This window comes from Telmatherina bonti (genome assembly GCF_933228915.1).
Source record: "Telmatherina bonti genome assembly, chromosome: 18".
Lineage (NCBI taxonomy): Eukaryota > Metazoa > Chordata > Actinopteri > Atheriniformes > Telmatherinidae > Telmatherina > Telmatherina bonti.
Genome location: NC_136616.1, coordinates 2650217 through 2676293, shown reverse-complemented (window position 1 = coordinate 2676293; position 26077 = coordinate 2650217). Strand labels below are relative to the sequence as shown.

Genomic DNA, 26077 nt, shown 5'->3' with positions numbered 1-26077 from the left:
TTCAGAAAGATGTTCAGAAAGACGTTCAGAAAGACGTTCAGAAAGACGTTCAGAAAGATGTTCAGAAAGATGTTCAGAAAGACTTTCAGAAAGACTTTCAGAAAGATGTTCAGAAAGATGTTCAGAAAGACGTTCAGAAATATATTCAGAAAGATGTTCAGAAAGACTTTCAGAAAGATGTTCAGAAAGATGTTCAGAAAGACGTTCAGAAAGACGTTCAGAAAGACTTTCAGAAACACATTCAGAAAGATGTTCAGAAAGACGTTCAGAAAGACGTTCAGAAAGACGTTCAGAAAGACGTTCAGAAAGACGTTCATAAAGACGTCCAGAAAGACGTTCTGAAAGACGTTCAGAAAGACGTTCAGAAAGATTCTCAGAAAGATGTTCAGAAATATGTTCAGAAAGATGTTCAGAAAGATGTTCAGAAAGACTTTCAGAAAGATGTTCAGAAAGATGTTCAGAAAGACGTTCAAAAAGACGTTCATAAAGACGTTCAGAAAGATGTTCAGAAAGACGTTCAGAAAGATGTTCAGAAAGACTTTCAGAAAGATGTTCAGAAAGACGTTCAGAAAGACGTACTGAAAGACGTTCAGAAAGACGTTCAGAAAGACGTTCAGAAAGATGTTCAGAAAGACGTTCAGAAAGACGTTCAGAAAGACGTTCAGAAAAACGTTCAGAAAGACGTTCAGAAAGATGTTCAGAAAGATGTTCAGAAAGACGTTCAGAAAGACGTTCAGAAAGATGTTCAGAAACACATTCAGAAAGATGTTCAGAAAGACGTTCAGAAAGACGTTCAGAAAGATGTTCAGAAAGACGTTCAGAAAGACGTTCAGAAAGACGTTCATAAAGACGTTCAGAAAGACGTTCTGAAAGACGTTCTGAAAGACGTTCAGAAAGACGTTCAGAAAGATTTTCAGAAAGATGTTCAGAAATATGTTCAGAAAGATGTTCAGAAAGATGTTCAGAAAGACTTTCAGAAAGATGTTCAGAAAGATGTTCAGAAAGATGTTCAGAAAGATGTTCAGAAAGACGTTCAGAAAGACGTTCAAAAAGACGTTCAGAAAGACGTTCAGAAAGATGTTCAGAAAGACGTTCAGAAAGATGTTCAGAAAGACGTTCAGAAAGATGTTCAGAAAGACGTTCAGAAAGACGTTCTGAAAGACGTTCAGAAAGATGTTCAGAAAGACGTTCAGAAAGATGTTCAGAAAGACGTTCAGAAAGATGTTCAGAAAGGTGTTCAGAAAGACGTTCAGAAAGACTTTCAGAAAGATGTTCAGAAAGACGTTCAGAAAGATGATCAGAAAGATTTTCAGAAAGATGTTCAGAAAGACGTTCAGAAAGATGTTCAGAAAGACGTTCAGAAAGATGTTCAGAAAGACGTTCAGAAAGACGTTCTGAAAGACGTTCAGAAAGACGTTCAGAAAGACGTTCAGAAAGATGTTCAGAAAGATTTTCAGAAAGACGTTCAGATAGACGTTCAGAAAGATGTTCAGAAAGATGTTCTGAAAGACGTTCAGAAAGACGTTCAGAAAGATGTTCAGAAAGGTGTTCAGAAAGACGTTCAGAAAGACTTTCAGAAAGACGTTCAGAAAGACGTTCAGAAAGACGTTCTGAAGGATGTTCAGAAAGACGTTCAGAAAGATTTTCAGAAAGATGTTCAGAAAGACGTTCAGAAAGATGATCAGAAAGATTTTCAGAAAGATGTTCAGAAAGACGTTCAGAAAGATGTTCAGAAAGATTTTCAGAAAGACGTTCAGAAAGACGTTCAAAAAGACGTTCAGAAAGACGTTCAGAAAGATTTTCAGAAAGACGTTCTGAAGGATGTTCAGAAAGATGTTCAGAAAGACGTTCAGAAAGATTTTCAGAAAGATGTTCAGAAAGACGTTCAGAAAGATGATCAGAAAGATTTTCAGAAAGACGTTCAGAAAGACGTTCAGAAAGATGTTCAGAAAGACGTTCAGAAAGACGTTCAGAAAGACGTTCTGAAAGACGTTCTGAAAGACGTTCTGAAAGATGTTCAGAAAGACGTTCAGAAAGACGTTCAGAAAGATGTTCAAAAAGACGTTCTGAAAGATGTTCAGAAAGACGTTCAGAAAGATGTTCAAAAAGACGTTCAGAAAGACGTTCAGAAAGACGTTCAGAAAGACATTCAGAAAGACGTTCAGAAAGACGTTCAGAAAGACGTTCTGAAGGATGTTCAGAAAGATGTTCAGAAAGACGTTCTGAAGGATGTTCAGAAAGACGTTCAGAAAGATTTTCAGAAAGCTGTTCAGAAAGACGTTCAGAAAGATGATCAGAAAGATTTTCAGAAAGATGTTCAGAAAGACGTTCAGAAAGATGTTCAGAAAGACTTTCAGAAAGATGTTCAGAAATATGTTCAGAAAGATGTTCAGAAAGACTTTCAGAAAGATGTTCAGAAAGATTTTCAGAAAGACGTTCAGAAAGACGTTCAGATAGACGTTCAGAAAGACGTTCAGAAAGACGTTCAGAAAGATGTTCAGAAAGACGTTCAGAAAGACGTTCAGAAAGACGTTCAGAAAGATGTTCAGAAAGACGTTCAGAAAGACGTTCAGAAAGACGTTCAGAAAGATGTTCAGAAAGACGTTCAGAAAGACGTTCAGAAAGATGTTCAGAAAGACGTTCAGAAAGACGTTCAGAAAGACGTTCAGAAAGATGTTCAGAAAGACTTTCAGAAAGATGTTCAGAAAGATGTTCAGAAAGACGTTCAGAAAGATGTTCAGAAATATGTTCAGAAAGATGTTCAGAAAGACTTTCAGAAAGATGTTCAGAAAGACGTTCAGAAAGACGTTCAGAAAGACGTTCTGAAAGACGTTCAGAAAGATGTTCAGAAAGACGTTCAGAAAGACGTTCAGAAAGATGTTCAAAAAGACCTTCAGAAAAACGTTCAGAAAGACGTTCAGAAAGATGTTCAAAAAGACGTTCAGAAAGACGTTCAGAAAGACGTTCAGAAAGACATTCAGAAAGACGTTCAGAAAGACGTTCAGAAAGACGTTCAGAAAGACTTTCAGAAACACATTCAGAAAGATGTTCAGAAAGACGTTCAGAAAGACGTTCAGAAAGATGTTCAGAAAGACGTTCAGAAAGACGTTCAGAAAGACGTTCATATAGACGTCCAGAAAGACGTTCTGAAAGACGTTCAGAAAGACGTTCAGAAAGATTTTCAGAAAGATGTTCAGAAATATGTTCAGAAAGATGTTCAGAAAGATGTTCAGAAAGACTTTCAGAAAGATGTTCAGAAAGATGTTCAGAAAGACGTTCAGAAAGACGTTCAGAAAGACGTTCAGAAAGACGTTCAGAAAGACGTTCAGAAAAACGTTCGGAAAGACGTTCAGAAAGATGTTCAGAAAGATGTTCAGAAAGACGTTCAGAAAGACGTTCAGAAAGATGTTCAGAAAGACGTTCAGAAAGATGTTCAGAAAGATGTTCAGAAAGACGTTCAGAAAGACTTTCAGAAAGATGTTCAGAAAGATGTTCAGAAAGACGTTCAGAAAGACGTTCAGAAAGACTTTCAGAAACACATTCAGAAAGATGTTCAGAAAGACGTTCAGAAAGACGTTCAGAAAGATGTTCAGAAAGACGTTCAGAAAGACGTTCAGAAAGATGTTCAGAAAGACGTTCAGAAAGACGTTCAGAAAGACGTTCAGAAAGACTTTCAGAAACACATTCAGAAAGATGTTCAGAAAGACGTTCAGAAAGACGTTCAGAAAGATGTTCAGAAAGACGTTCAGAAAGACGTTCAGAAAGACGTTCATAAAGACGTTCAGAAAGACGTTCTGAAAGACGTTCTGAAAGACGTTCAGAAAGACGTTCAGAAAGATTTTCAGAAAGATGTTCAGAAATATGTTCAGAAAGATGTTCAGAAAGATGTTCAGAAAGACTTTCAGAAAGATGTTCAGAAAGATGTTCAGAAAGACGTTCAGAAAGACGTTCAGAAAGACGTTCAGAAAGATGTTCAGAAAGATGTTCAGAAAGATGTTCAGAAAGACGTTCAGAAAGATGTTCAGAAAGACGTTCAGAAAGACGTTCTGAAAGATGTTCAGAAAGACGTTCAGAAAGACGTTCAGAAAGACGTTCAGAAAGACGTTCAGAAAGATGTTCAGAAAGACTTTCAGAAAGATGTTCAGAAAGATGTTCAGAAAGACGTTCAGAAAGATGTTCAGAAATATGTTCAGAAAGATGTTCAGAAAGACTTTCAGAAAGATGTTCAGAAAGACGTTCAGAAAGACGTTCAGAAAGACGTTCTGAAAGACGTTCTGAAAGACGTTCAGAAAGATGTTCAGAAAGACGTTCAGAAAGACGTTCAGAAAGATGTTCAAAAAGACCTTCAGAAAAACGTTCAGAAAGACGTTCAGAAAGATGTTCAAAAAGACGTTCAGAAAGACGTTCAGAAAGACGTTCAGAAAGACATTCAGAAAGACGTTCAGAAAGACGTTCAGAAAGACGTTCAGAAAGACTTTCAGAAACACATTCAGAAAGATGTTCAGAAAGACGTTCAGAAAGACGTTCAGAAAGATGTTCAGAAAGACGTTCATATAGACGTCCAGAAAGACGTTCTGAAAGACGTTCAGAAAGACGTTCAGAAAGATTTTCAGAAAGATGTTCAGAAATATGTTCAGAAAGATGTTCAGAAAGATGTTCAGAAAGACTTTCAGAAAGATCTTCAGAAAGATGTTCAGAAAGATGTTCAGAAAGACGTTCAGAAAGACGTTCAGAAAGACGTTCAAAAAGACGTTCAGAAAGACGTTCAGAAAGACGTTCAGAAAGATGTTCAGAAAGACGTTCAGAAAGACGTTCAGAAAGACGTTCAGAAAGACGTTCTGAAAGACGTTCAGAAAGACGTTCAGAAAGACGTTCAGAAAGATGTTCAGAAAGACGTTCAGAAAGATGTTCAGAAAAACGTTCAGAAAGACGTTCAGAAAGATGTTCAGAAAGATGTTCAGAAAGATGTTCAGAAAGACGTTCAGAAAGACGTTCAAAAAGACGTTCAGAAAGACGTTCAGAAAGATGTTCAGAAAGACGTTCAGAAAGATGTTCAGAAAGACGTTCAGAAAGATGTTCAGAAAGACGTTCAGAAAGATGTTCTGAAAGACGTTCAGAAAGACGTTCAGAAAGACGTTCTGAAAGACGTTCAGAAAGACGTTCAGAAAGACGTTCAGAAAGATGTTCAGAAAGACGTTCAGAAAGACGTTCAGAAAGATGTTCAGAAAGACGTTCAGAAAGACGTTCAGAAAGACGTTCAGAAAGATGTTCAGAAAGACTTTCAGAAAGATGTTCAGAAAGATGTTCAGAAAGACGTTCAGAAAGATGTTCAGAAATATGTTCAGAAAGATGTTCAGAAAGACTTTCAGAAAGATGTTCAGAAAGACGTTCAGAAAGACGTTCAGAAAGACGTTCAGAAAGACTTTCAGAAACACATTCAGAAAGATGTTCAGAAAGACGTTCAGAAAGACGTTCAGAAAGACGTTCAGAAAGACGTTCATAAAGACGTCCAGAAAGACGTTCTGAAAGACGTTCAGAAAGACGTTCAGAAAGATTTTAAGAAAGATGTTCAGAAATATGTTCAGAAATATGTTCAGAAAGATGTTCAGAAAGATGTTCAGAAAGACTTTCAGAAAGATGTTCAGAAAGATGTTCAGAAAGACGTTCAGAAAGACGTTCAGAAAGACGTTCAAAAAGACGTTCAGAAAGACGTTCAGAAAGATGTTCAGAAAGACGTTCAGAAAGATGTTCAGAAAGACGTTCAGAAAGATGTTCAGAAAGACGTTCAGAAAGACGTACTGAAAGACGTTCAGAAAGACGTTCAGAAAGACGTTCAGAAAGACGTTCAGAAAGACGTTCAGAAAGACGTTCAGAAAAACGTTCAGAAAGATGTTCAGAAAGACGTTCAGAAAGATGTTCAGAAAGACGTTCAGAAAGACGTTCTGAAAGACGTTCAGAAAGACGTTCAGAAAGACGTTCAGAAAGATGTTCAGAAAGACGTTCAGAAAGACGTTCAGAAAGATGTTCAGAAAGACGTTCAGAAAGACGTTCAGAAAGACGTTCAGAAAGATGTACAGAAAGATGTTCAGAAAGATGTTCAGAAAGACTTTCAGAAAGATGTTCAGAAAGATGTTCAGAAAGACGTTCAGAAAGATGTTCAGAAATATGTTCAGAAAGATGTTCAGAAAGACTTTCAGAAAGATGTTCAGAAAGACGTTCAGAAAGACGTTCAGAAAGACGTTCTGAAAGACGTTCAGAAAGACGTTCAGAAAGACGTTCAGAAAGATGTTCAAAAAGACGTTCAGAAAAACGTTCAGAAAGACGTTCAGAAAGATGTTCAGAAAGACGTTCAGAAAGACGTTCAGAAAGACATTCAGAAAGACGTTCAGAAAGACGTTCAGAAAGACGTTCTGAAAGACGTTCAGAAAGACGTTCAGAAAGATGTTCTGAAAGACGTTCAGAAAGATGTACAGAAAGATGTTCAGAAAGACGTTCAGAAAGATTTTCAGAAAGACGTTCTGAAAGACGTTCAGAAAGACGTTCAGAAAGACGTTCTGAAGGATGTTCAGAAAGATGTTCAGAAAGACGTTCAGAAAAATTTTCAGAAAGATGTTCAGAAAGACGTTCAGAAAGATGATCAGAAAGATTTTCAGAAAGATGTTCAGAAAGACATTCAGAAAGATGTTCAGAAAGACGTTCAGAAAGATGTTCAGAAAGACGTTCAGAAAGATGTTCAGAACGATGTTCAGAAAGACGTTCTGAAAGACGTTCAGAAAGACGTTCAGAAAGACGTTCTGAAGGATGTTCAGAAAGATGTTCAGAAAGACGTTCAGAAAAATTTTCAGAAAGATGTTCAGAAAGACGTTCAGAAAGACGTTCAGAAAGACGTTCTGAAGGATGTTCAGAAAGATGTTCAGAAAGACGTTCAGAAAGACGTTCAGATAGACGTTCAGAAAGATGTTCAGAAAGATGTTCTGAAAGACGTTCAGAAAGACGTTCAGAAAGACGTTCAGAAAGATGTTCAGAAAGGTGTTCAGAAAGACGTTCAGAAAGACTTTCAGAAAGATGTTCAGAAAGACGTTCAGAAAGATGATCAGAAAGATTTTCAGAAAGATGTTCAGAAAGACGTTCAGAAAGATGTTCAGAAAGACGTTCAGAAAGATGTTCAGAAAGACGTTCAGAAAGACGATCAGAAAGATTTTCAGAAAGACGTTCAGAAAGACGTTCAAAAAGACGTTCAGAAAGACGTTCAGAAAGATGTTCAGAAAGACGTTCAGAAAGATGTTCAGAAAGACGTTCAGAAAGATGTTCAGAAAGACGTTCAGAAAGACGTTCAGAAAGACGTTCAGAAAGATGTTCAGAAAGATTTTCAGAAAGACGTTTAGAAAGACGTTCAGATAGACGTTCAGAAAGATGTTCAGAAAGATGTTCAGAAAGACGTTCAGAAAGACGTTCTGAAAGACGTTCAGAAAGACGTTCAGAAAGACGTTCAGAAAGATGTTCAGAAAAACGTTCAGAAAGACGTTCAGAAAGACGTTCAGAAAGATGTTCAGAAAGATGTTCAGAAAGATGTTCAGAAAGACGTTCAGAAAGACGTTCAAAAAGACGTTCAGAAAGACGTTCAGAAAGATGTTCAGAAAGACGTTCAGAAAGATGTTCAGAAAGACGTTCACAAAGATGTTCAGAAAGACGTTCAGAAAGATGTTCAGAAAGACGTTCAGAAAGATGTTCAGAAAGACGTTCAGAAAGATGTTCTGAAAGACGTTCAGAAAGACGTTCAGAAAGACGTTCAGAAAGACGTTCAGAAAGATGTTCAGAAAGACGTTCAGAAAGACGTTCAGAAAGACGTTCAGAAAGATGTTCAGAAAGATGTTCAGAAAGACTTTCAGAAAGACTTTCAGAAAGATGTTCAGAAAGATGTTCAGAAAGACGTTCAGAAATATATTCAGAAAGATGTTCAGAAAGACTTTCAGAAAGATGTTCAGAAAGATGTTCAGAAAGACGTTCAGAAAGACGTTCAGAAAGACTTTCAGAAACACATTCAGAAAGATGTTCAGAAAGACGTTCAGAAAGACGTTCAGAAAGACGTTCAGAAAGACGTTCAGAAAGACGTTCATAAAGACGTCCAGAAAGACGTTCTGAAAGACGTTCAGAAAGACGTTCAGAAAGATTCTCAGAAAGATGTTCAGAAATATGTTCAGAAAGATGTTCAGAAAGATGTTCAGAAAGACTTTCAGAAAGATGTTCAGAAAGATGTTCAGAAAGACGTTCAAAAAGACGTTCATAAAGACGTTCAGAAAGATGTTCAGAAAGACGTTCAGAAAGATGTTCAGAAAGACTTTCAGAAAGATGTTCAGAAAGACGTTCAGAAAGACGTACTGAAAGACGTTCAGAAAGACGTTCAGAAAGACGTTCAGAAAGATGTTCAGAAAGACGTTCAGAAAGACGTTCAGAAAGACGTTCAGAAAAACGTTCAGAAAGACGTTCAGAAAGATGTTCAGAAAGATGTTCAGAAAGACGTTCAGAAAGACGTTCAGAAAGATGTTCAGAAACACATTCAGAAAGATGTTCAGAAAGACGTTCAGAAAGACGTTCAGAAAGATGTTCAGAAAGACGTTCAGAAAGACGTTCAGAAAGACGTTCATAAAGACGTTCAGAAAGACGTTCTGAAAGACGTTCTGAAAGACGTTCAGAAAGACGTTCAGAAAGATTTTCAGAAAGATGTTCAGAAATATGTTCAGAAAGATGTTCAGAAAGATGTTCAGAAAGACTTTCAGAAAGATGTTCAGAAAGATGTTCAGAAAGATGTTCAGAAAGATGTTCAGAAAGACGTTCAGAAAGACGTTCAAAAAGACGTTCAGAAAGACGTTCAGAAAGATGTTCAGAAAGACGTTCAGAAAGATGTTCAGAAAGACGTTCAGAAAGATGTTCAGAAAGACGTTCAGAAAGACGTTCTGAAAGACGTTCAGAAAGATGTTCAGAAAGACGTTCAGAAAGATGTTCAGAAAGACGTTCAGAAAGATGTTCAGAAAGGTGTTCAGAAAGACGTTCAGAAAGACTTTCAGAAAGATGTTCAGAAAGACGTTCAGAAAGATGATCAGAAAGATTTTCAGAAAGATGTTCAGAAAGACGTTCAGAAAGATGTTCAGAAAGACGTTCAGAAAGATGTTCAGAAAGACGTTCAGAAAGACGTTCTGAAAGACGTTCAGAAAGACGTTCAGAAAGACGTTCAGAAAGATGTTCAGAAAGATTTTCAGAAAGACGTTCAGAAAGACGTTCAGATAGACGTTCAGAAAGATGTTCAGAAAGATGTTCTGAAAGACGTTCAGAAAGACGTTCAGAAAGATGTTCAGAAAGGTGTTCAGAAAGACGTTCAGAAAGACTTTCAGAAAGACGTTCAGAAAGACGTTCAGAAAGACGTTCTGAAGGATGTTCAGAAAGACGTTCAGAAAGATTTTCAGAAAGATGTTCAGAAAGACGTTCAGAAAGATGATCAGAAAGATTTTCAGAAAGATGTTCAGAAAGACGTTCAGAAAGATGTTCAGAAAGATTTTCAGAAAGACGTTCAGAAAGACGTTCAAAAAGACGTTCAGAAAGACGTTCAGAAAGATTTTCAGAAAGACGTTCTGAAGGATGTTCAGAAAGATGTTCAGAAAGACGTTCAGAAAGATTTTCAGAAAGATGTTCAGAAAGACGTTCAGAAAGATGATCAGAAAGATTTTCAGAAAGACGTTCAGAAAGACGTTCAGAAAGATGTTCAGAAAGACGTTCAGAAAGACGTTCAGAAAGACGTTCTGAAAGACGTTCTGAAAGACGTTCTGAAAGATGTTCAGAAAGACGTTCAGAAAGACGTTCAGAAAGATGTTCAAAAAGACGTTCTGAAAGATGTTCAGAAAGACGTTCAGAAAGATGTTCAAAAAGACGTTCAGAAAGACGTTCAGAAAGACGTTCAGAAAGACATTCAGAAAGACGTTCAGAAAGACGTTCAGAAAGACGTTCTGAAGGATGTTCAGAAAGATGTTCAGAAAGACGTTCTGAAGGATGTTCAGAAAGACGTTCAGAAAGATTTTCAGAAAGCTGTTCAGAAAGACGTTCAGAAAGATGATCAGAAAGATTTTCAGAAAGATGTTCAGAAAGACGTTCAGAAAGATGTTCAGAAAGACTTTCAGAAAGATGTTCAGAAATATGTTCAGAAAGATGTTCAGAAAGACTTTCAGAAAGATGTTCAGAAAGATTTTCAGAAAGACGTTCAGAAAGACGTTCAGATAGACGTTCAGAAAGACGTTCAGATAGACGTTCAGAAAGATGTTCAGAAAGACGTTCAGAAAGATGTTCAGAAAGACGTTCAGAAAGACGTTCTGAAAGACGTTCAGAAAGACGTTCAGAAAGACGTTCAGAAAGACGTTCAGAAAGACGTTCAGAAAGATGTTCAGAAAGATTTTCAGAAAGATGTTCAGAAAGATGTTCAGAAAGACTTTCAGAAAGATGTTCAGAAAGATGTTCAGAAAGATGTTCAGAAAGACGTTCAGAAATATGTTCAGAAAGATGTTCAGAAAGACTTTCAGAAAGATGTTCAGAAAGATGTTCAGAAAGACGTTCAGAAAGACGTTCAGAAAGATGTTCAGAAAGACGTTCAGAAAGACGTTCAGAAAGACGTTCAGAAAGACGTTCTGAAAGACGTTCTGAAAGATGTTCAGAGAGACGTTCAGAAAGACGTTCAGAAAGACGTTCAAAAAGACGTTCAGAAAGACGTTCAGAAAGACGTTCAGAAAGATGTTCAAAAAGAAGTTCAGAAAGACGTTCAGAAAGACGTTCAGAAAGACATTCAGAAAGATATTCAGAAAGACGTTCAGAAAGATGTTCAGAAAGACGTTCAGAAAGACGTTCAGAACGATGTTCAGAAAGACGTTCAGAAAGACGTTCAGAAAGATGTTCAGAAAGATTTTCAGAAAGATGTTCAGAAAGACGTTCAGATAGACGTTCAGAAAGATGTTCAGAAAGATGTTCTGAAAGACGTTCAGAAAGACGTTCAGAAAGATGTTCAGAAAGGTGTTCAGAAAGACGTTCAGAAAGACTTTCAGAAAGACTTTCAGAAAGACGTTCAGAAAGACGTTCTGAAGGATGTTCAGAAAGACGTTCAGAAAGATTTTCAGAAAGACGTTCAGAAAGACGTTCAGAACGATGTTCAGAAAGACGTTCAGAAAGACGTTCAGAAAGATGTTCAGAAAGATTTTCAGAAAGACGTTCAGAAAGACGTTCAGATAGACGTTCAGAAAGACGTTCAGAAAGATGTTCTGAAAGACGTTCAGAAAGACGTTCAGAAAGATGTTCAGAAAGGTGTTCAGAAAGACGTTCAGAAAGACTTTCAGAAAGACGTTCAGAAAGACGTTCTGAAGGATGTTCAGAAAGACGTTCAGAAAGATTTTCAGAAAGCTGTTCAGAAAGACGTTCAGAAAGATGATCAGAAAGATTTTCAGAAAGATGTTCAGAAAGACGTTCAGAAAGATGTTCAGAAAGACTTTCAGAAAGATGTTCAGAAATATGTTCAGAAAGATGTTCAGAAAGACTTTCAGAAAGATGTTCAGAAAGATGTTCAGAAAGACGTTCAGAAAGACGTTCAGAAAGACGTTCAGAAAGATGTTCAGAAAGACGTTCAGAAAGACGTTCAGAAAGACGTTCTGAAAGACGTTCAGAAAGACGTTCAGAAAGATGTTCAAAAAGACGTGCAGAAAGACGTTCAGAAAGATGTTCAAAAAGACGTTCAGAAAGACGTTCAGAAAGACGTTCAGAAAGACGTTCTGAAAGACGTTCAGAAAGACGTTCTGAAAGACGTTCAGAAAGACGTTCAGAAAGATGTTCAGAAAGGTGTTCAGAAAGACGTTCAGAAAGACTTTCAGAAAGACGTTCAGAAAGACGTTCTGAAGGATGTTCAGAAAGATGTTCAGAAAGACGTTCAGAAAGATTTTCAGAAAGATGTTCAGAAAGACGTTCAGAAAGATGATCAGAAAGATTTTCAGAAAGATGTTCAGAAAGACGTTCAGAAAGATGTTCTGAAAGACGTTCAGAAAGACGTTCAGAAAGACGTTCAGAAAGACGTTCAGAAAGACGTTCTGAAAGACGTTCAGAAAGATGTTCAGAAAGATGTTCAGAAAGACGTTCAGAAAGACCTTCAGAAAGATGTTCAAAAAGACGTTCAGACAGACGTTCAGAAAGATGTTCAGAAAGACATTCATAAAGATATTCAGAAAGACGTTCAGAAAGACGTTCTGAAAGACGTTCAGAAAGACGTTCAGAAAGACGCTCAGAAAGATGTTCTGAAAGAAGTTCAGAAAGACGTTCTGAAGGACGTTCAGAAAGATGTTCAGAAAGACGTTCTGAAAGACGTTCAGAAAGACGTTCAAAAAGACGTTCAGAAAAACGTTCAGAAAGATGTTCAGAAAGACGTTCAGAAAGATGTTCAGAAAGACGTTCAGAAAGATGTTCAGAAAGACGTTCTGAAAGATGTTCAGAAAGACGTTCTGAAAGATGTTCAGAAAGATGTTCTGAAAGACGTTCAGAAAGACGTTCAGAAAGATGTTCAAAAAGACGTTCTGAAAGATTTTCAGAAAGATGTTCAGAAAGACGTTCAGAAAGATGATCAGAAAGATTTTCAGAAAGATGTTCAGAAAGACGTCCAGAAAGATGTTCAGAAAGACGTTCAGAAAGATGTTCAGAAAGACGTTCAGAAAGATGTTCAGAAAGACATTCATAAAGATATTCAGAAAGACGTTCAGAAAGACGCTCAGAAAGATGTTCTGAAAGACGTTCAGAAAGACGTTCTGAAGGACGTTCAGAAAGATGTTCAGAAAGACGTTCTGAAAGACGTTCAGAAAGACGTTCAAAAAGACGTTCAGAAAAACGTTCAGAAAGATGTTCAGAAAGACGTTCAGAAAGATGTTCAGAAAGACGTTCAGAAAGATGTTCAGAAAGACGTTCAGAAAGATGTTCAGAAAGACGTTCTGAAAGATGTTCAGAAAGATGTTCTGAAAGACGTTCAGAAAGACGTTCAGAAAGATGTTAAAAAAGACGTTCTGAAAGATTTTCAGAACGATGTTCAGAAAGACGTTCAGAAAGACGTTCAGAAAGATGTTCAGAAAGATTTTCAGAAAGACGTTCAGAAAGATGTTCAGATAGACGTTCAGAAAGACGTTCAGAAAGATGTTCTGAAAGACGTTCCGAAAGACGTTCAGAAAGATGTTCAGAAAGATGTTCAGAAAGACGTTCAGAAAGACGTACAGACAGACGTTCAGAAAGACGTTCAGAAAGACGTTCAGAAAGACGTTCAGAAAGATGTTCAGAAAGACGTTCAGAAAGACGTTCAGAAAGACGTTCAGAAAGATGTTCAAAAAGACGTTCAGACAGACGTTCAGAAAGATGTTCAGAAAGACGTTCAGAAAGACGCTCAGAAAGATGTTCTGAAAGACGTTCAGAAAGACGTTCTGAAGGACGTTCAGAAAGATGTTCAGAAAGACGTTCTGAAAGACGTTCAGAAAGACGTTCAAAAAGACGTTCAGAAAAACTTTCAGAAAGATGTTCAGAAAGACGTTCAGAAAGATGTTCAGAAAGACTTTCAGAAAGATGTTCAGAAAGACGTTCAGAAAGACGTTCAGAAAGACGTTCAGAAAGATGTTCAGAAAGACGTTCAGAAAGACGTTCTGAAAGACGTTCTGAAAGACGTTCAGAAAGACTTTCAGAAACACATTCAGAAAGATGTTCAGAAAGACGTTCAGAAAGACGTTCTGAAAGACGTTCAGAAAGACGTTCTGAACGACGTTCAGAAAGACGTTCAGAAAGACGTTCAGAAAGATGTTCAGAAAGACGTTCAGAAAGACGTTCAGAAAGACGTTCAGAAAGACGTTCTGAAAGACGTTCTGAAAGATGTTCAGAAAGACCTTCAGAAAGATGTTCAGAAAGACGTTCAGAAAGACGTTCAGAAAGACGTTCTGAAAGACGTTCTGAAAGACGTTCAGAAAGACCTTCAGAAAGATGTTCAGAAAGACGTTCAGAAAGATTTTCAGAAAGACTTTCAGAAAGACTTTCAGAAAGACGTTCTGAAAGACGTTCAGAAAGACGTTCAGAAAGATGTTCAGAAAGACGTTCAGAAAGATGTTCAGAAAGACGTTCAGAAAGACGTTCAGAAAGACGTTCAGAAAGACGTTCTGAAAGACGTTCTGAAAGACGTTCAGAAAGACGTTCAGAAAGATGTTCAGAAAGACGTTCAGAAAGATGTTCAGAAAGACGTTCAGAAAGATGTTGAGAAAGACGTTCAGAAAGATGTTCAGAAAGATGTTCTGAAAGACGTTCTGAAAGACGTTCAGAAAGATGTTCAGAAAGACGTTCAGAAAGACGTTCTGAAGGACGTTCAGAAAGACGTTCAGAAACACATTCAGAAAGATGTTCAGAAAGACGTTCAGAAAGATGTTCAGAAAGACGTTCAAAGACGTTCAGAAAGACGTTCAGAAAGACGTTCAGAAAAACGTTCAGAAAGATGTTCAGAAAGACGTTCAGAAAGATGTTCAGAAAGACGTTCAGAAAGATGTTCAGAAAAACGTTCAGAAAGATGTTCAGAAAGACGTTCAGAAAGATGTTCAGAAAGACGTTCAGAAAGATGTTCAGAAAGACGTTCAGAAAGATGTTCAGAAAGACTTTCAGAAAGACTTTCAGAAAGATGTTCAGAAAGATGTTCAGAAATATGTTTAGAAAGATGTTCAGAAAGACTTTCAGAAAGATGTTCAGAAAGACGTTCAGAAAGATGTTCAGAAAGATGTTCTGAAAGACGTTCTGAAAGACGTTCAGAAAGATGTTCAGAAAGACGTTCAGAAAGACGTTCTGAAGGACGTTCAGAAAGACGTTCAGAAACACATTCAGAAAGATGTTCAGAAAGACGTTCAGAAAGATGTTCAGAAAGACGTTCAAAGACGTTCAGAAAGACGTTCAGAAAGACGTTCAGAAAAACGTTCAGAAAGATGTTCAGAAAGACGTTCAGAAAGATGTTCAGAAAGACGTTCAGAAAGATGTTCAGAAAAACGTTCAGAAAGATGTTCAGAAAGACGTTCAGAAAGATGTTCAGAAAGACGTTCAGAAAGATGTTCAGAAAGACGTTCAGAAAGATGTTCAGAAAGACTTTCAGAAAGACTTTCAGAAAGATGTTCAGAAAGATGTTCAGAAATATGTTTAGAAAGATGTTCAGAAAGACTTTCAGAAAGATGTTCAGAAAGATGTTCAGAAAGACGTTCAGAAAGATGTTCAGAAAGACGTTCAGAAAGATGTTCAGAAAGACGTTCTGAAGGATGTTCAGAAAGACGTTCAGAAAGACTTTCAGAAACACGTTCAGAATGATGTTCAGAAACAGGTTCAGAAAGATGTTCAGAAAGACGTTCAGAAAGACGTTCAGAAAGATGTTCAGAAACACGTTCAGAAAGACGTTCAGAAAGATGTTCAGAAATATGTTCAGAAAGATGTTCAAAAAGACGTTCAGACAGACTTTCAGAAAGATGTTCAGAAAGATGTTCAGAAAGACGTTCAGAAAGATGTTCAGAAAGATGTTCAGAAAGACGTTCAGAAAGACCTTCAGAAAGATGTTCAAAAAGACGTTCAGACAGACGTTCAGAAAGATGTTCAGAAAGACATTCATAAAGATATTCAGAAAGACGTTCAGAAAGACGTTCTGAAAGACGTTCAGAAAGACGTTCAGAAAGACGCTCAGAAAGATGTTCTGAAAGAAGTTCAGAAAGACGTTCTGAAGGACGTTCAGAAAGATGTTCAGAAAGACGTTCTGAAAGACGTTCAGAAAGACGTTCAAAAAGACGTTCAGAAAAACGTTCAGAAAGATGTTCAGAAAGACGTTCAGAAAGATGTTCAGAAAGACGTTCAGAAAGATGTTCAGAAAGACGTTCTGAAAGATGTTCAGAAAGACGTTCTGAAAGATGTTCAGAAAGATGTTCTGAAAGACGTTCAGAAAGACGTTCAGAAAGATGTTCAAAAAGACGTTCTGAAAGATTTTCAGAAAGATGTTCAGAAAGACGTTCAGAAAGATGATCAGAAAGATTTTCAGAAAGATGTTCAGAAAGACGTTCAGAAAGATGTTCAGAAAGACGTTCAGAAAGATGTTCAGAAAGACGTTCAGAAAGATGTTCAGAAAGACATTCATAAAGATATTCAGAAAGACGTTCAGAAAGACGCTCAGAAAGATGTTCTGAAAGACGTTCAGAAAGACGTTCTGAAGGACGTTCAGAAAGATGTTCAGAAAGACGTTCTGAAAGACGTTCAGAAAGACGTTCAAAAAGACGTTCAGAAAAACGTTCAGAAAGATGTTCAGAAAGACGTTCAGAAAGATGTTCAGAAAGACGTTCAGAAAGATGTTCAGAAAGACGTTCAGAAAGATGTTCAGAAAGACGTTCTGAAAGATGTTCAGAAAGATGTTCTGAAAGACGTTCAGAAAGACGTTCAGAAAGATGTTAAAAAAGACGTTCTGAAAGATTTTCAGAACGATGTTCAGAAAGACGTTCAGAAAGACGTTCAGAAAGATGTTCAGAAAGATTTTCAGAAAGACGTTCAGAAAGATGTTCAGATAGACGTTCAGAAAGACGTTCAGAAAGATGTTCTGAAAGACGTTCAGAAAGACGTTCCGAAAGACGTTCAGAAAGATGTTCAGAAAGATGTTCAGAAAGACGTTCAGAAAGACGTACAGACAGACGTTCAGAAAGACGTTCTGAAAGACGTTCAGAAAGACGTTCAGAAAGATGTTCAGAAAGACGTTCAGAAAGACGTTCAGAAAGACGTTCAGAAAGATGTTCAAAAAGACGTTCAGACAGACGTTCAGAAAGATGTTCAGAAAGACGTTCAGAAAGACGCTCAGAAAGATGTTCTGAAAGACGTTCAGAAAGACGTTCTGAAGGACGTTCAGAAAGATGTTCAGAAAGACGTTCTGAAAGACGTTCAGAAAGACGTTCAAAAAGACGTTCAGAAAAACTTTCAGAAAGATGTTCAGAAAGACGTTCAGAAAGATGTTCAGAAAGACTTTCAGAAAGATGTTCAGAAAGACGTTCAGAAAGACGTTCAGAAAGACGTTCAGAAAGATGTTCAGAAAGACGTTCAGAAAGACGTTCTGAAAGACGTTCTGAAAGACGTTCAGAAAGACTTTCAGAAACACATTCAGAAAGATGTTCAGAAAGACGTTCAGAAAGACGTTCTGAAAGACGTTCAGAAAGACGTTCTGAACGACGTTCAGAAAGACGTTCAGAAAGACGTTCAGAAAGATGTTCAGAAAGACGTTCAGAAAGACGTTCAGAAAGACGTTCAGAAAGACGTTCTGAAAGACGTTCTGAAAGATGTTCAGAAAGACCTTCAGAAAGATGTTCAGAAAGACGTTCAGAAAGACGTTCAGAAAGACGTTCTGAAAGACGTTCTGAAAGACGTTCAGAAAGACCTTCAGAAAGATGTTCAGAAAGACGTTCAGAAAGATTTTCAGAAAGACTTTCAGAAAGACTTTCAGAAAGACGTTCTGAAAGACGTTCAGAAAGACGTTCAGAAAGATGTTCAGAAAGACGTTCAGAAAGATGTTCAGAAAGACGTTCAGAAAGACGTTCAGAAAGACGTTCAGAAAGACGTTCTGAAAGACGTTCTGAAAGACGTTCAGAAAGACGTTCAGAAAGATGTTCAGAAAGACGTTCAGAAAGATGTTCAGAAAGACGTTCAGAAAGATGTTGAGAAAGACGTTCAGAAAGATGTTCAGAAAGATGTTCTGAAAGACGTTCTGAAAGACGTTCAGAAAGATGTTCAGAAAGACGTTCAGAAAGACGTTCTGAAGGACGTTCAGAAAGACGTTCTGAAAGACGTTCAGAAAGACGTTCAAAAAGACGTTCAGAAAAACGTTCAGAAAGATGTTCAGAAAGACGTTCAGAAAGATGTTCAGAAAGACGTTCAGAAAGATGTTCAGAAAGACGTTCAGAAAGATGTTCAGAAAGACGTTCTGAAAGATGTTCAGAAAGATGTTCTGAAAGACGTTCAGAAAGACGTTCAGAAAGATGTTAAAAAAGACGTTCTGAAAGATTTTCAGAACGATGTTCAGAAAGACGTTCAGAAAGACGTTCAGAAAGATGTTCAGAAAGATTTTCAGAAAGACGTTCAGAAAGATGTTCAGATAGACGTTCAGAAAGACGTTCAGAAAGATGTTCTGAAAGACGTTCAGAAAGACGTTCCGAAAGACGTTCAGAAAGATGTTCAGAAAGATGTTCAGAAAGACGTTCAGAAAGACGTACAGACAGACGTTCAGAAAGACGTTCTGAAAGACGTTCAGAAAGACGTTCAGAAAGATGTTCAGAAAGACGTTCAGAAAGACGTTCAGAAAGACGTTCAGAAAGATGTTCAAAAAGACGTTCAGACAGACGTTCAGAAAGATGTTCAGAAAGACGTTCAGAAAGACGCTCAGAAAGATGTTCTGAAAGACGTTCAGAAAGACGTTCTGAAGGACGTTCAGAAAGATGTTCAGAAAGACGTTCTGAAAGACGTTCAGAAAGACGTTCAAAAAGACGTTCAGAAAAACTTTCAGAAAGATGTTCAGAAAGACGTTCAGAAAGATGTTCAGAAAGACTTTCAGAAAGATGTTCAGAAAGACGTTCAGAAAGACGTTCAGAAAGACGTTCAGAAAGATGTTCAGAAAGACGTTCAGAAAGACGTTCTGAAAGACGTTCTGAAAGACGTTCAGAAAGACTTTCAGAAACACATTCAGAAAGATGTTCAGAAAGACGTTCAGAAAGACGTTCTGAAAGACGTTCAGAAAGACGTTCTGAACGACGTTCAGAAAGACGTTCAGAAAGACGTTCAGAAAGATGTTCAGAAAGACGTTCAGAAAGACGTTCAGAAAGACGTTCTGAAAGACGTTCTGAAAGATGTTCAGAAAGACCTTCAGAAAGATGTTCAGAAAGACGTTCAGAAAGACGTTCAGAAAGACGTTCTGAAAGACGTTCTGAAAGACGTTCAGAAAGACCTTCAGAAAGATGTTCAGAAAGACGTTCAGAAAGATTTTCAGAAAGACTTTCAGAAAGACTTTCAGAAAGACGTTCTGAAAGACGTTCAGAAAGACGTTCAGAAAGATGTTCAGAAAGACGTTCAGAAAGATGTTCAGAAAGACGTTCAGAAAGACGTTCAGAAAGACGTTCAGAAAGACGTTCTGAAAGACGTTCTGAAAGACGTTCAGAAAGACGTTCAGAAAGATGTTCAGAAAGACGTTCAGAAAGATGTTCAGAAAGACGTTCAGAAAGATGTTGAGAAAGACGTTCAGAAAGATGTTCAGAAAGATGTTCTGAAAGACGTTCTGAAAGACGTTCAGAAAGATGTTCAGAAAGACGTTCAGAAAGACGTTCTGAAGGACGTTCAGAAAGACGTTCAGAAACACATTCAGAAAGATGTTCAGAAAGACGTTCAGAAAGATGTTCAGAAAGACGTTCAAAGACGTTCAGAAAGACGTTCAGAAAGACGTTCAGAAAAACGTTCAGAAAGATGTTCAGAAAGACGTTCAGAAAGATGTTCAGAAAGACGTTCAGAAAGATGTTCAGAAAAACGTTCAGAAAGATGTTCAGAAAGACGTTCAGAAAGATGTTCAGAAAGACGTTCAGAAAGATGTTCAGAAAGACGTTCAGAAAGATGTTCAGAAAGACTTTCAGAAAGACTTTCAGAAAGATGTTCAGAAAGATGTTCAGAAATATGTTTAGAAAGATGTTCAGAAAGACTTTCAGAAAGATGTTCAGAAAGACGTTCAGAAAGATGTTCAGAAAGATGTTCTGAAAGACGTTCTGAAAGACGTTCAGAAAGATGTTCAGAAAGACGTTCAGAAAGACGTTCTGAAGGACGTTCAGAAAGACGTTCAGAAACACATTCAGAAAGATGTTCAGAAAGACGTTCAGAAAGATGTTCAGAAAGACGTTCAAAGACGTTCAGAAAGACGTTCAGAAAGACGTTCAGAAAAACGTTCAGAAAGATGTTCAGAAAGACGTTCAGAAAGATGTTCAGAAAGACGTTCAGAAAGATGTTCAGAAAAACGTTCAGAAAGATGTTCAGAAAGACGTTCAGAAAGATGTTCAGAAAGACGTTCAGAAAGATGTTCAGAAAGACGTTCAGAAAGATGTTCAGAAAGACTTTCAGAAAGACTTTCAGAAAGATGTTCAGAAAGATGTTCAGAAATATGTTTAGAAAGATGTTCAGAAAGACTTTCAGAAAGATGTTCAGAAAGATGTTCAGAAAGACGTTCAGAAAGATGTTCAGAAAGACGTTCAGAAAGATGTTCAGAAAGACGTTCTGAAGGATGTTCAGAAAGACGTTCAGAAAGACTTTCAGAAACACGTTCAGAATGATGTTCAGAAACAGGTTCAGAAAGATGTTCAGAAAGACGTTCAGAAAGACGTTCAGAAAGATGTTCAGAAACACGTTCAGAAAGATGTTCAGAAAGATGTTCAAAAAGACGTTCAGACAGACGTTCAGAAAGATGTTCAGAAAGACGTTCAGAAAGATGTTCAGAAAGACGTTCTGAAAGACGTTCTGAAAGACGTTCAGAAAGACTTTCAGAAAGACGCTCAGAAAGATGTTCTGAAAGACGTTCAGAAAGACGTTCTGAAGGACGTTCAGAAAGATGTTCAGAAAGACGTTCTGAAAGACGTTCAGAAAGACGTTCAGAAAGACGTTCAAAAAGACGTTCAGAAAAACGTTCAGAAAGATGTTCAGAAAGACGTTCAGAAAGATGTTCAGAAAGACGTTCAGAAAGATGTTCAGAAAGACGTTCAGAAAGATGTTCAGAAAGATGTTCAGAAATACGTTCAGAAAGATGTTCAGAAAGACTTTCAGAAAGATGTTCAGAAAGATGTTCAGAAAGACGTTCAGAAAGATGTTCTGAAAGACGTTCAGAAAGACGTTCTGAAGGACGTTCAGAAAGACGTTCAGAAAGATGTTCAGAAAGATGTTCAGAAAGACGTTCAGAAAGATGTTCAGAAAGACGTTCAGAAAGATGTTCAGAAAGACGTTCAGAAAGATTTTCAGAAAGACTTTCAGAAAGACTTTCAGAAAGACGTTCAGAAAGACGTTCTGAAAGACGTTCAGAAAGACGTTCAGAAAGACGTTCAGAAAGACGTTCAGAAAGATGTTGAGAAAGACGTTCAGAGAGACGTTCAGAAAGATGATCAGAAAGACGTTCAGAAAGACTTTCAGAAAGATGTTCAGAAAGATGTTCAGAAAGACGTTCAGAAAGATGTTCAGAAAGACGTTCACAAATATGTTCAGAAAGACGTTCTGAAGGATGTTCAGAAAGAAGTTCAGAAAGACTTTCAGAAACACGTTCAGAATGATGTTCAGAAACAGGTTCAGAAAGATGTTCAGAAAGACGTTCAGAAAGACGTTCAGAAAGATGTTCAGAAACACGTTCAGAAAGATGTTCAGAAAGATGTTCAAAAAGACGTTCAGACAGACGTTCAGAAAGATGTTCAGAAAGATGTTCAGAAAGACGTTCAGAAAGACGTTCTGAAAGACGTTCTGAAAGACGTTCAGAAAGACGTTCAGAAAGACGCTCAGAAAGATGTTCTGAAAGACGTTCAGAAAGACGTTCTGAAGGACGTTCAGAAAGATGTTCAGAAAGATGTTCAGAAAGACGTTCTGAAAGACGTTCAGAATGACGTTCAAAAAGACGTTCAGAAAAACGTTCAGAAAGATGTTCAGAAAGACGTTCAGAAAGATGTTCAGAAAGACGTTCAGAAAGATGTTCAGAAAGACGTTCAGAAAGATGTTCAGAAAGATTTTCAGAAAGACGTTCAGAAAGACGTTCAGAAAGATGTTCAGAAAGACGTTCAGAAAGATGTTCAGAAAGACGTTCAGAAAGACGTTCTGAAAGACGTTCTGAAAGACGTTCAGAAAGACGCTCAGAAAGATGTTCTGAAAGACGTTCAGAAAGACGTTCTGAAGGACGTTCAGAAAGATGTTCAGAAAGACGTTCAGAAAGATGTTCAGAAAGACGTTCAGAAAGATGTTCAGAAAGACGTTCAGAAAGATGTTCAGAAAGATGTTCTGAAAGACGTTCAGAAAGACGTTCTGAAGGACGTTCAGAAAGATGTTCAGAAAGACGTTCAGAAAGATGTTCAGAAAGACGTTCAGAAAGATGTTCAGAAAGACGTTCAGAAAGATGTTCAGAAAGATTTTCAGAAAGATGTTCAGAAATACGTTCAGAAAGATGTTCAGAAAGACTTTCAGAAAGATGTTCAGAAAGATGTTCAGAAAGACGTTCAGAAAGATGTTCTGAAAGACGTTCAGAAAGACGTTCTGAAGGACGTTCAGAAAGACGTTCAGAAAGATGTTCAGAAAGACGTTCAGAAAGATGTTCTGAAAGACGTTCAGAAAGACGTTCTGAAGGACGTTCAGAAAGACGATCAGAAAGATGTTCAGAAAGATGTTCAGAAAGACGTTCAGAAAGACGTTCAGAAAGATGTTCAGAAAGACGTTCAGAAAGACGTTCTGAAAGACGTTCAGAAAAACTTTCAGAAAGACTTTCAGAAAGACTTTCAGAAAGACGTTCTGAAAGACGTTCAGAAAGACGTTCAGAAAGATGTTCAGAAAGACGTTCAGAAAGATGTTCAGAAAGACGTTCAGAAAGATTTTAAGAAAGACTCTCAGAAAGACTTTCAGAAAGACGTTCTGAAAGACGTTCAGAAAGACGTTCAGAAACATGTTCAGAAAGACGTTCAGAAAGACGTTCAGAAAGACGTTCTGAAAGACGTTCTGAAAGACGTTCAGAAAGATGTTCAGAAAGACGTTCTGAAAGACGTTCTGAAAGACGTTCAGAAAGACGTTCAGAAAGATGTTCAGAAAGACGTTCAGAAAGATGTTCAGAAAGACGTTCAGAAAGATGTTGAGAAAGACGTTCAGAAAGATGTTCAGAAAGATGTTCTGAAAGACGTTCAGAAAGACGTTCAGAAAGATGTTCAGAAAGACGTTCAGAAAGACGTTCAGAAAGACGTTCTGAAGGACGTTCAGAAAGACGTTCAGAAAGACGTTCTGAAAGATGTTCAGAAAGACGTTCAGAAAGATGTTCAGAAAGATGTTCAGAAAAACGTTCAGAAAGACGTTCAGAAAGATGTTCAAAAAGACGTTCAGAAAAATGTTCAGAAAGATGTTCAGAAAGACGTTCAGAAAGATGTTCAGAAAAACGTTCAGAAAGATTTTCAGAAAGACGTTCAGAAAGATGTTCAGAAAGACGTTCAGAAAGATGTTCAGAAAGATTTTCAGAAAGATGTTCAGAAATATGTTTAGAAAGATGTTCAGAAAGACTTTCAGAAAGATGTTCAGAAAGATGTTCAGAAAGATGTTCAGAAAGATGTTCAGAAAGACGTTCTGAAGGATGTTCAGAAAGACGTTCAGAAAGACGTTCAGAAAAACGTTCAGAAAGATGTTCAGAAAGACGTTCAGAAAGATGTTCAGAAAGACGTTCAGAAAGATGTTCAGAAAAACGTTCAGAAAGATTTTCAGAAAGACGTTCAGAAAGATGTTCAGAAAGACGTTCAGAAAGATGTTCAGAAAGACGTTCAGAAAGATGTTCAGAAAGATTTTCAGAAAGACGTTCAGAAAGATGTTCAGAAAGACGTTCAGAAAGATGTTCAGAAAGACGTTCAGAAAGATTTTCAGAAAGACTTTCAGAAAGACTTTCAGAAAGACGTTCTGAAAGACGTTCAGAAAGACGTTCAGAAAGACGTTCTGAAAGACGTTCTGAAAGACGTTCAGAAAGATGTTCAGAAAGACGTTCAGAAAGACGTTCAGAAAGACGTTCAGAAAGATTTTCAGAAAGACTTTCAGAAAGACTTTCAGAAAGACGTTCAGAAAGACGTTCAGAAAGACGTTCAGAAAGACGTTCAGAAAGATGTTCAGAAAGATGTTCAGAAAGATGTTCAGAAAGATGTTCAGAAAGACGTTCAGAAAGACGTTCTGAAAGACGTTCAGAAAGACTTTCAGAAACACGTTCAGAATGATGTTCAGAAACAGGTTGAGAAAGACGTTCAGAAAGACGTTCTGAAAGACGTTCAGAAAGACGTTCAGAAAGATGTTCAGAAAGATGTTCAGAAAGATGTTCAGAAAGACGTTCAGAAAGACGTTCAGAAATATGTTCAGAAAGATGTTCAGAAAGACTTTCAGAAAGATGTTCAGAAAGATGTTCAGAAAGACGTTCAGAAAGACGTTCAGAAAGATGTTCAGAAAGACGTTCAGAAAGACGTTCAGAAAGACGTTCTGAAAGACTTTCAGAAAGACGTTCAGAAAGATGTTCAGAAAGACGTTCAGAAAGACTTTCAGAAAGACGTTCAGAAAGACGTTCAGAAAGACGTTCAGAAAGATGTTCAGAAAGACGTTCAGAAAGACGTTCAGAAAGACTTTCAGAAAGATGTTCTGAAGGACGTTCAGAAAGACGTTCAGAAAGATGTTCAGAAAGACGTTCAGAAAGATGTTCAGAAAGACGTTCAGAAAGACTTTCAGAAAGACGTTCAGAAAGACGTTCAGAAAGACGTTCAGAAAGACTTTCAGAAAGACGTTCAGAAAGACGTTCTGAAGGACGTTCAGAAAGACGTTCAGAAAGATGTTCAGAAAGACGTTCAGAAAGACTTTCAGAAAGACGTTCAGAAAGACGTTCTGAAGGACGTTCAGAAAGACGTTCAGAAAGATGTTCAGAAAGACGTTCAGAAAGATGTTCAGAAAGACGTTCAGAAAGACTTTCAGAAAGACGTTCAGAAAGACGTTCAGAAAGACGTTCAGAAAGATGTTCAGAAAGACGTTCAGAAAGACGTTCAGAAAGACTTTCAGAAAGATGTTGAGAAAGACGTTCAGAAAGATGTTCAGAAAGATGTTCTGAAAGACGTTCAGAAAGACGTTCAGAATGACTTTCAGAAAGACGTTCAGAAAGACCCTAAGTGCAGCTGCCGGGGGGTTGTGTGGTGTTTACAGACCAGTTAGCTACACGTTGGGGTTGGGGTCGGGAACTTTGTGGCGTCTCAGAAAACTGAACGCGCTGCTTGTGTCTCTTTCCAGTCCGGTCTGACCCCCATCCACGTGGCGGCTTTCATGGGTCACCTGAACATCGTCCTGCTGCTGCTGCAGAACGGAGCGTCTCCCGACGTCAGCAACATAGTGAGTGCAGGACGGAAACATGGACGCAGCGTCCGTCTGCAGAGTGTTGACGTGTGTGATGTTGTGTTCTCAGCGCGGGGAGACGGCGTTGCACATGGCGGCCAGGGCCGGCCAGGTGGAGGTGGTCAGGTGTCTGCTGAGGAATGGAGCCATGGTGGATGCACGGGCGCGGGTAAGACCGTCTCACATCCACCTGATGATCAGGGAGGTAACCAAACCAACGCCATCTTCCCCACGTCTCCGGCAGGAGGACCAGACTCCGCTCCACATCGCCTCCCGGTTGGGGAAGACGGAGATAGTCCAACTGCTGCTCCAGCACATGGCGCACCCAGATGCCGCCACCGCCAATGGCTACACGCCCCTCCACATCGCAGCCAGGGAGGGCCAGCTGGAGACGGCCTCTGTCCTGCTGGAGGCCGGAGCTTCACACTCGCTGGCCACCAAGGTGGGTCCCTGGTCCCTGGTCCCTGGTCCCTGGTCCCTGATCCCTGGTCTCCAGTCCCTGGTCTCTGGTCCCTGATCCCTGATCCCTGATCCATGGTCCCTGGTCCTTGATTCCTGGTATCTGGTCTCCAGTCCCTGGTCTCTGGTCCCTGATCCCTAATCCCTAAATCCTGAATCCTGATCCCTGGTCCCTGAACATTGGGTTCCTAGCTGGACTAGGCCTACACTGTTACTAATCCGACCACGTTGTGCTGAATGGTGGATGAGTCCATCTTCTAGACCAGAGTGCCATCATGTGACCCGCTACGAGGACCTTGCAGATCTGTAACGGTTTTATTATCCGCCCGTCAGGGGACAGGGGGACAAAGTGATGCGGTTTTCATCTGGGTTCAGTGGTTTCATTCTCTACACACTTGTCTCTGGGGATGGGGGAGGTGGCTGTTGCTAT

At 38.5% G+C, this 26077-nt stretch overlaps 1 protein-coding gene across 16 annotated transcripts in view; it reads left to right on the top strand.

Moving 5' to 3' along the window:
* ank2b (ankyrin 2b, neuronal) overlaps positions 1-26077 on the top strand; it is a 354512-nt gene that overhangs the window by 168827 nt on the left and 159608 nt on the right. For all 16 annotated transcript variants that reach the window (XM_079257624.1, XM_079257625.1, XM_079257630.1 and 13 more), the window contains exons 12-14: positions 25087-25185; positions 25259-25357; positions 25433-25630. In XM_079257624.1, coding sequence (XP_079113750.1) covers positions 25087-25185; positions 25259-25357; positions 25433-25630 — 396 coding nt within the window. The remainder of the gene's footprint in view (positions 1-25086; positions 25186-25258; positions 25358-25432; positions 25631-26077) is intronic.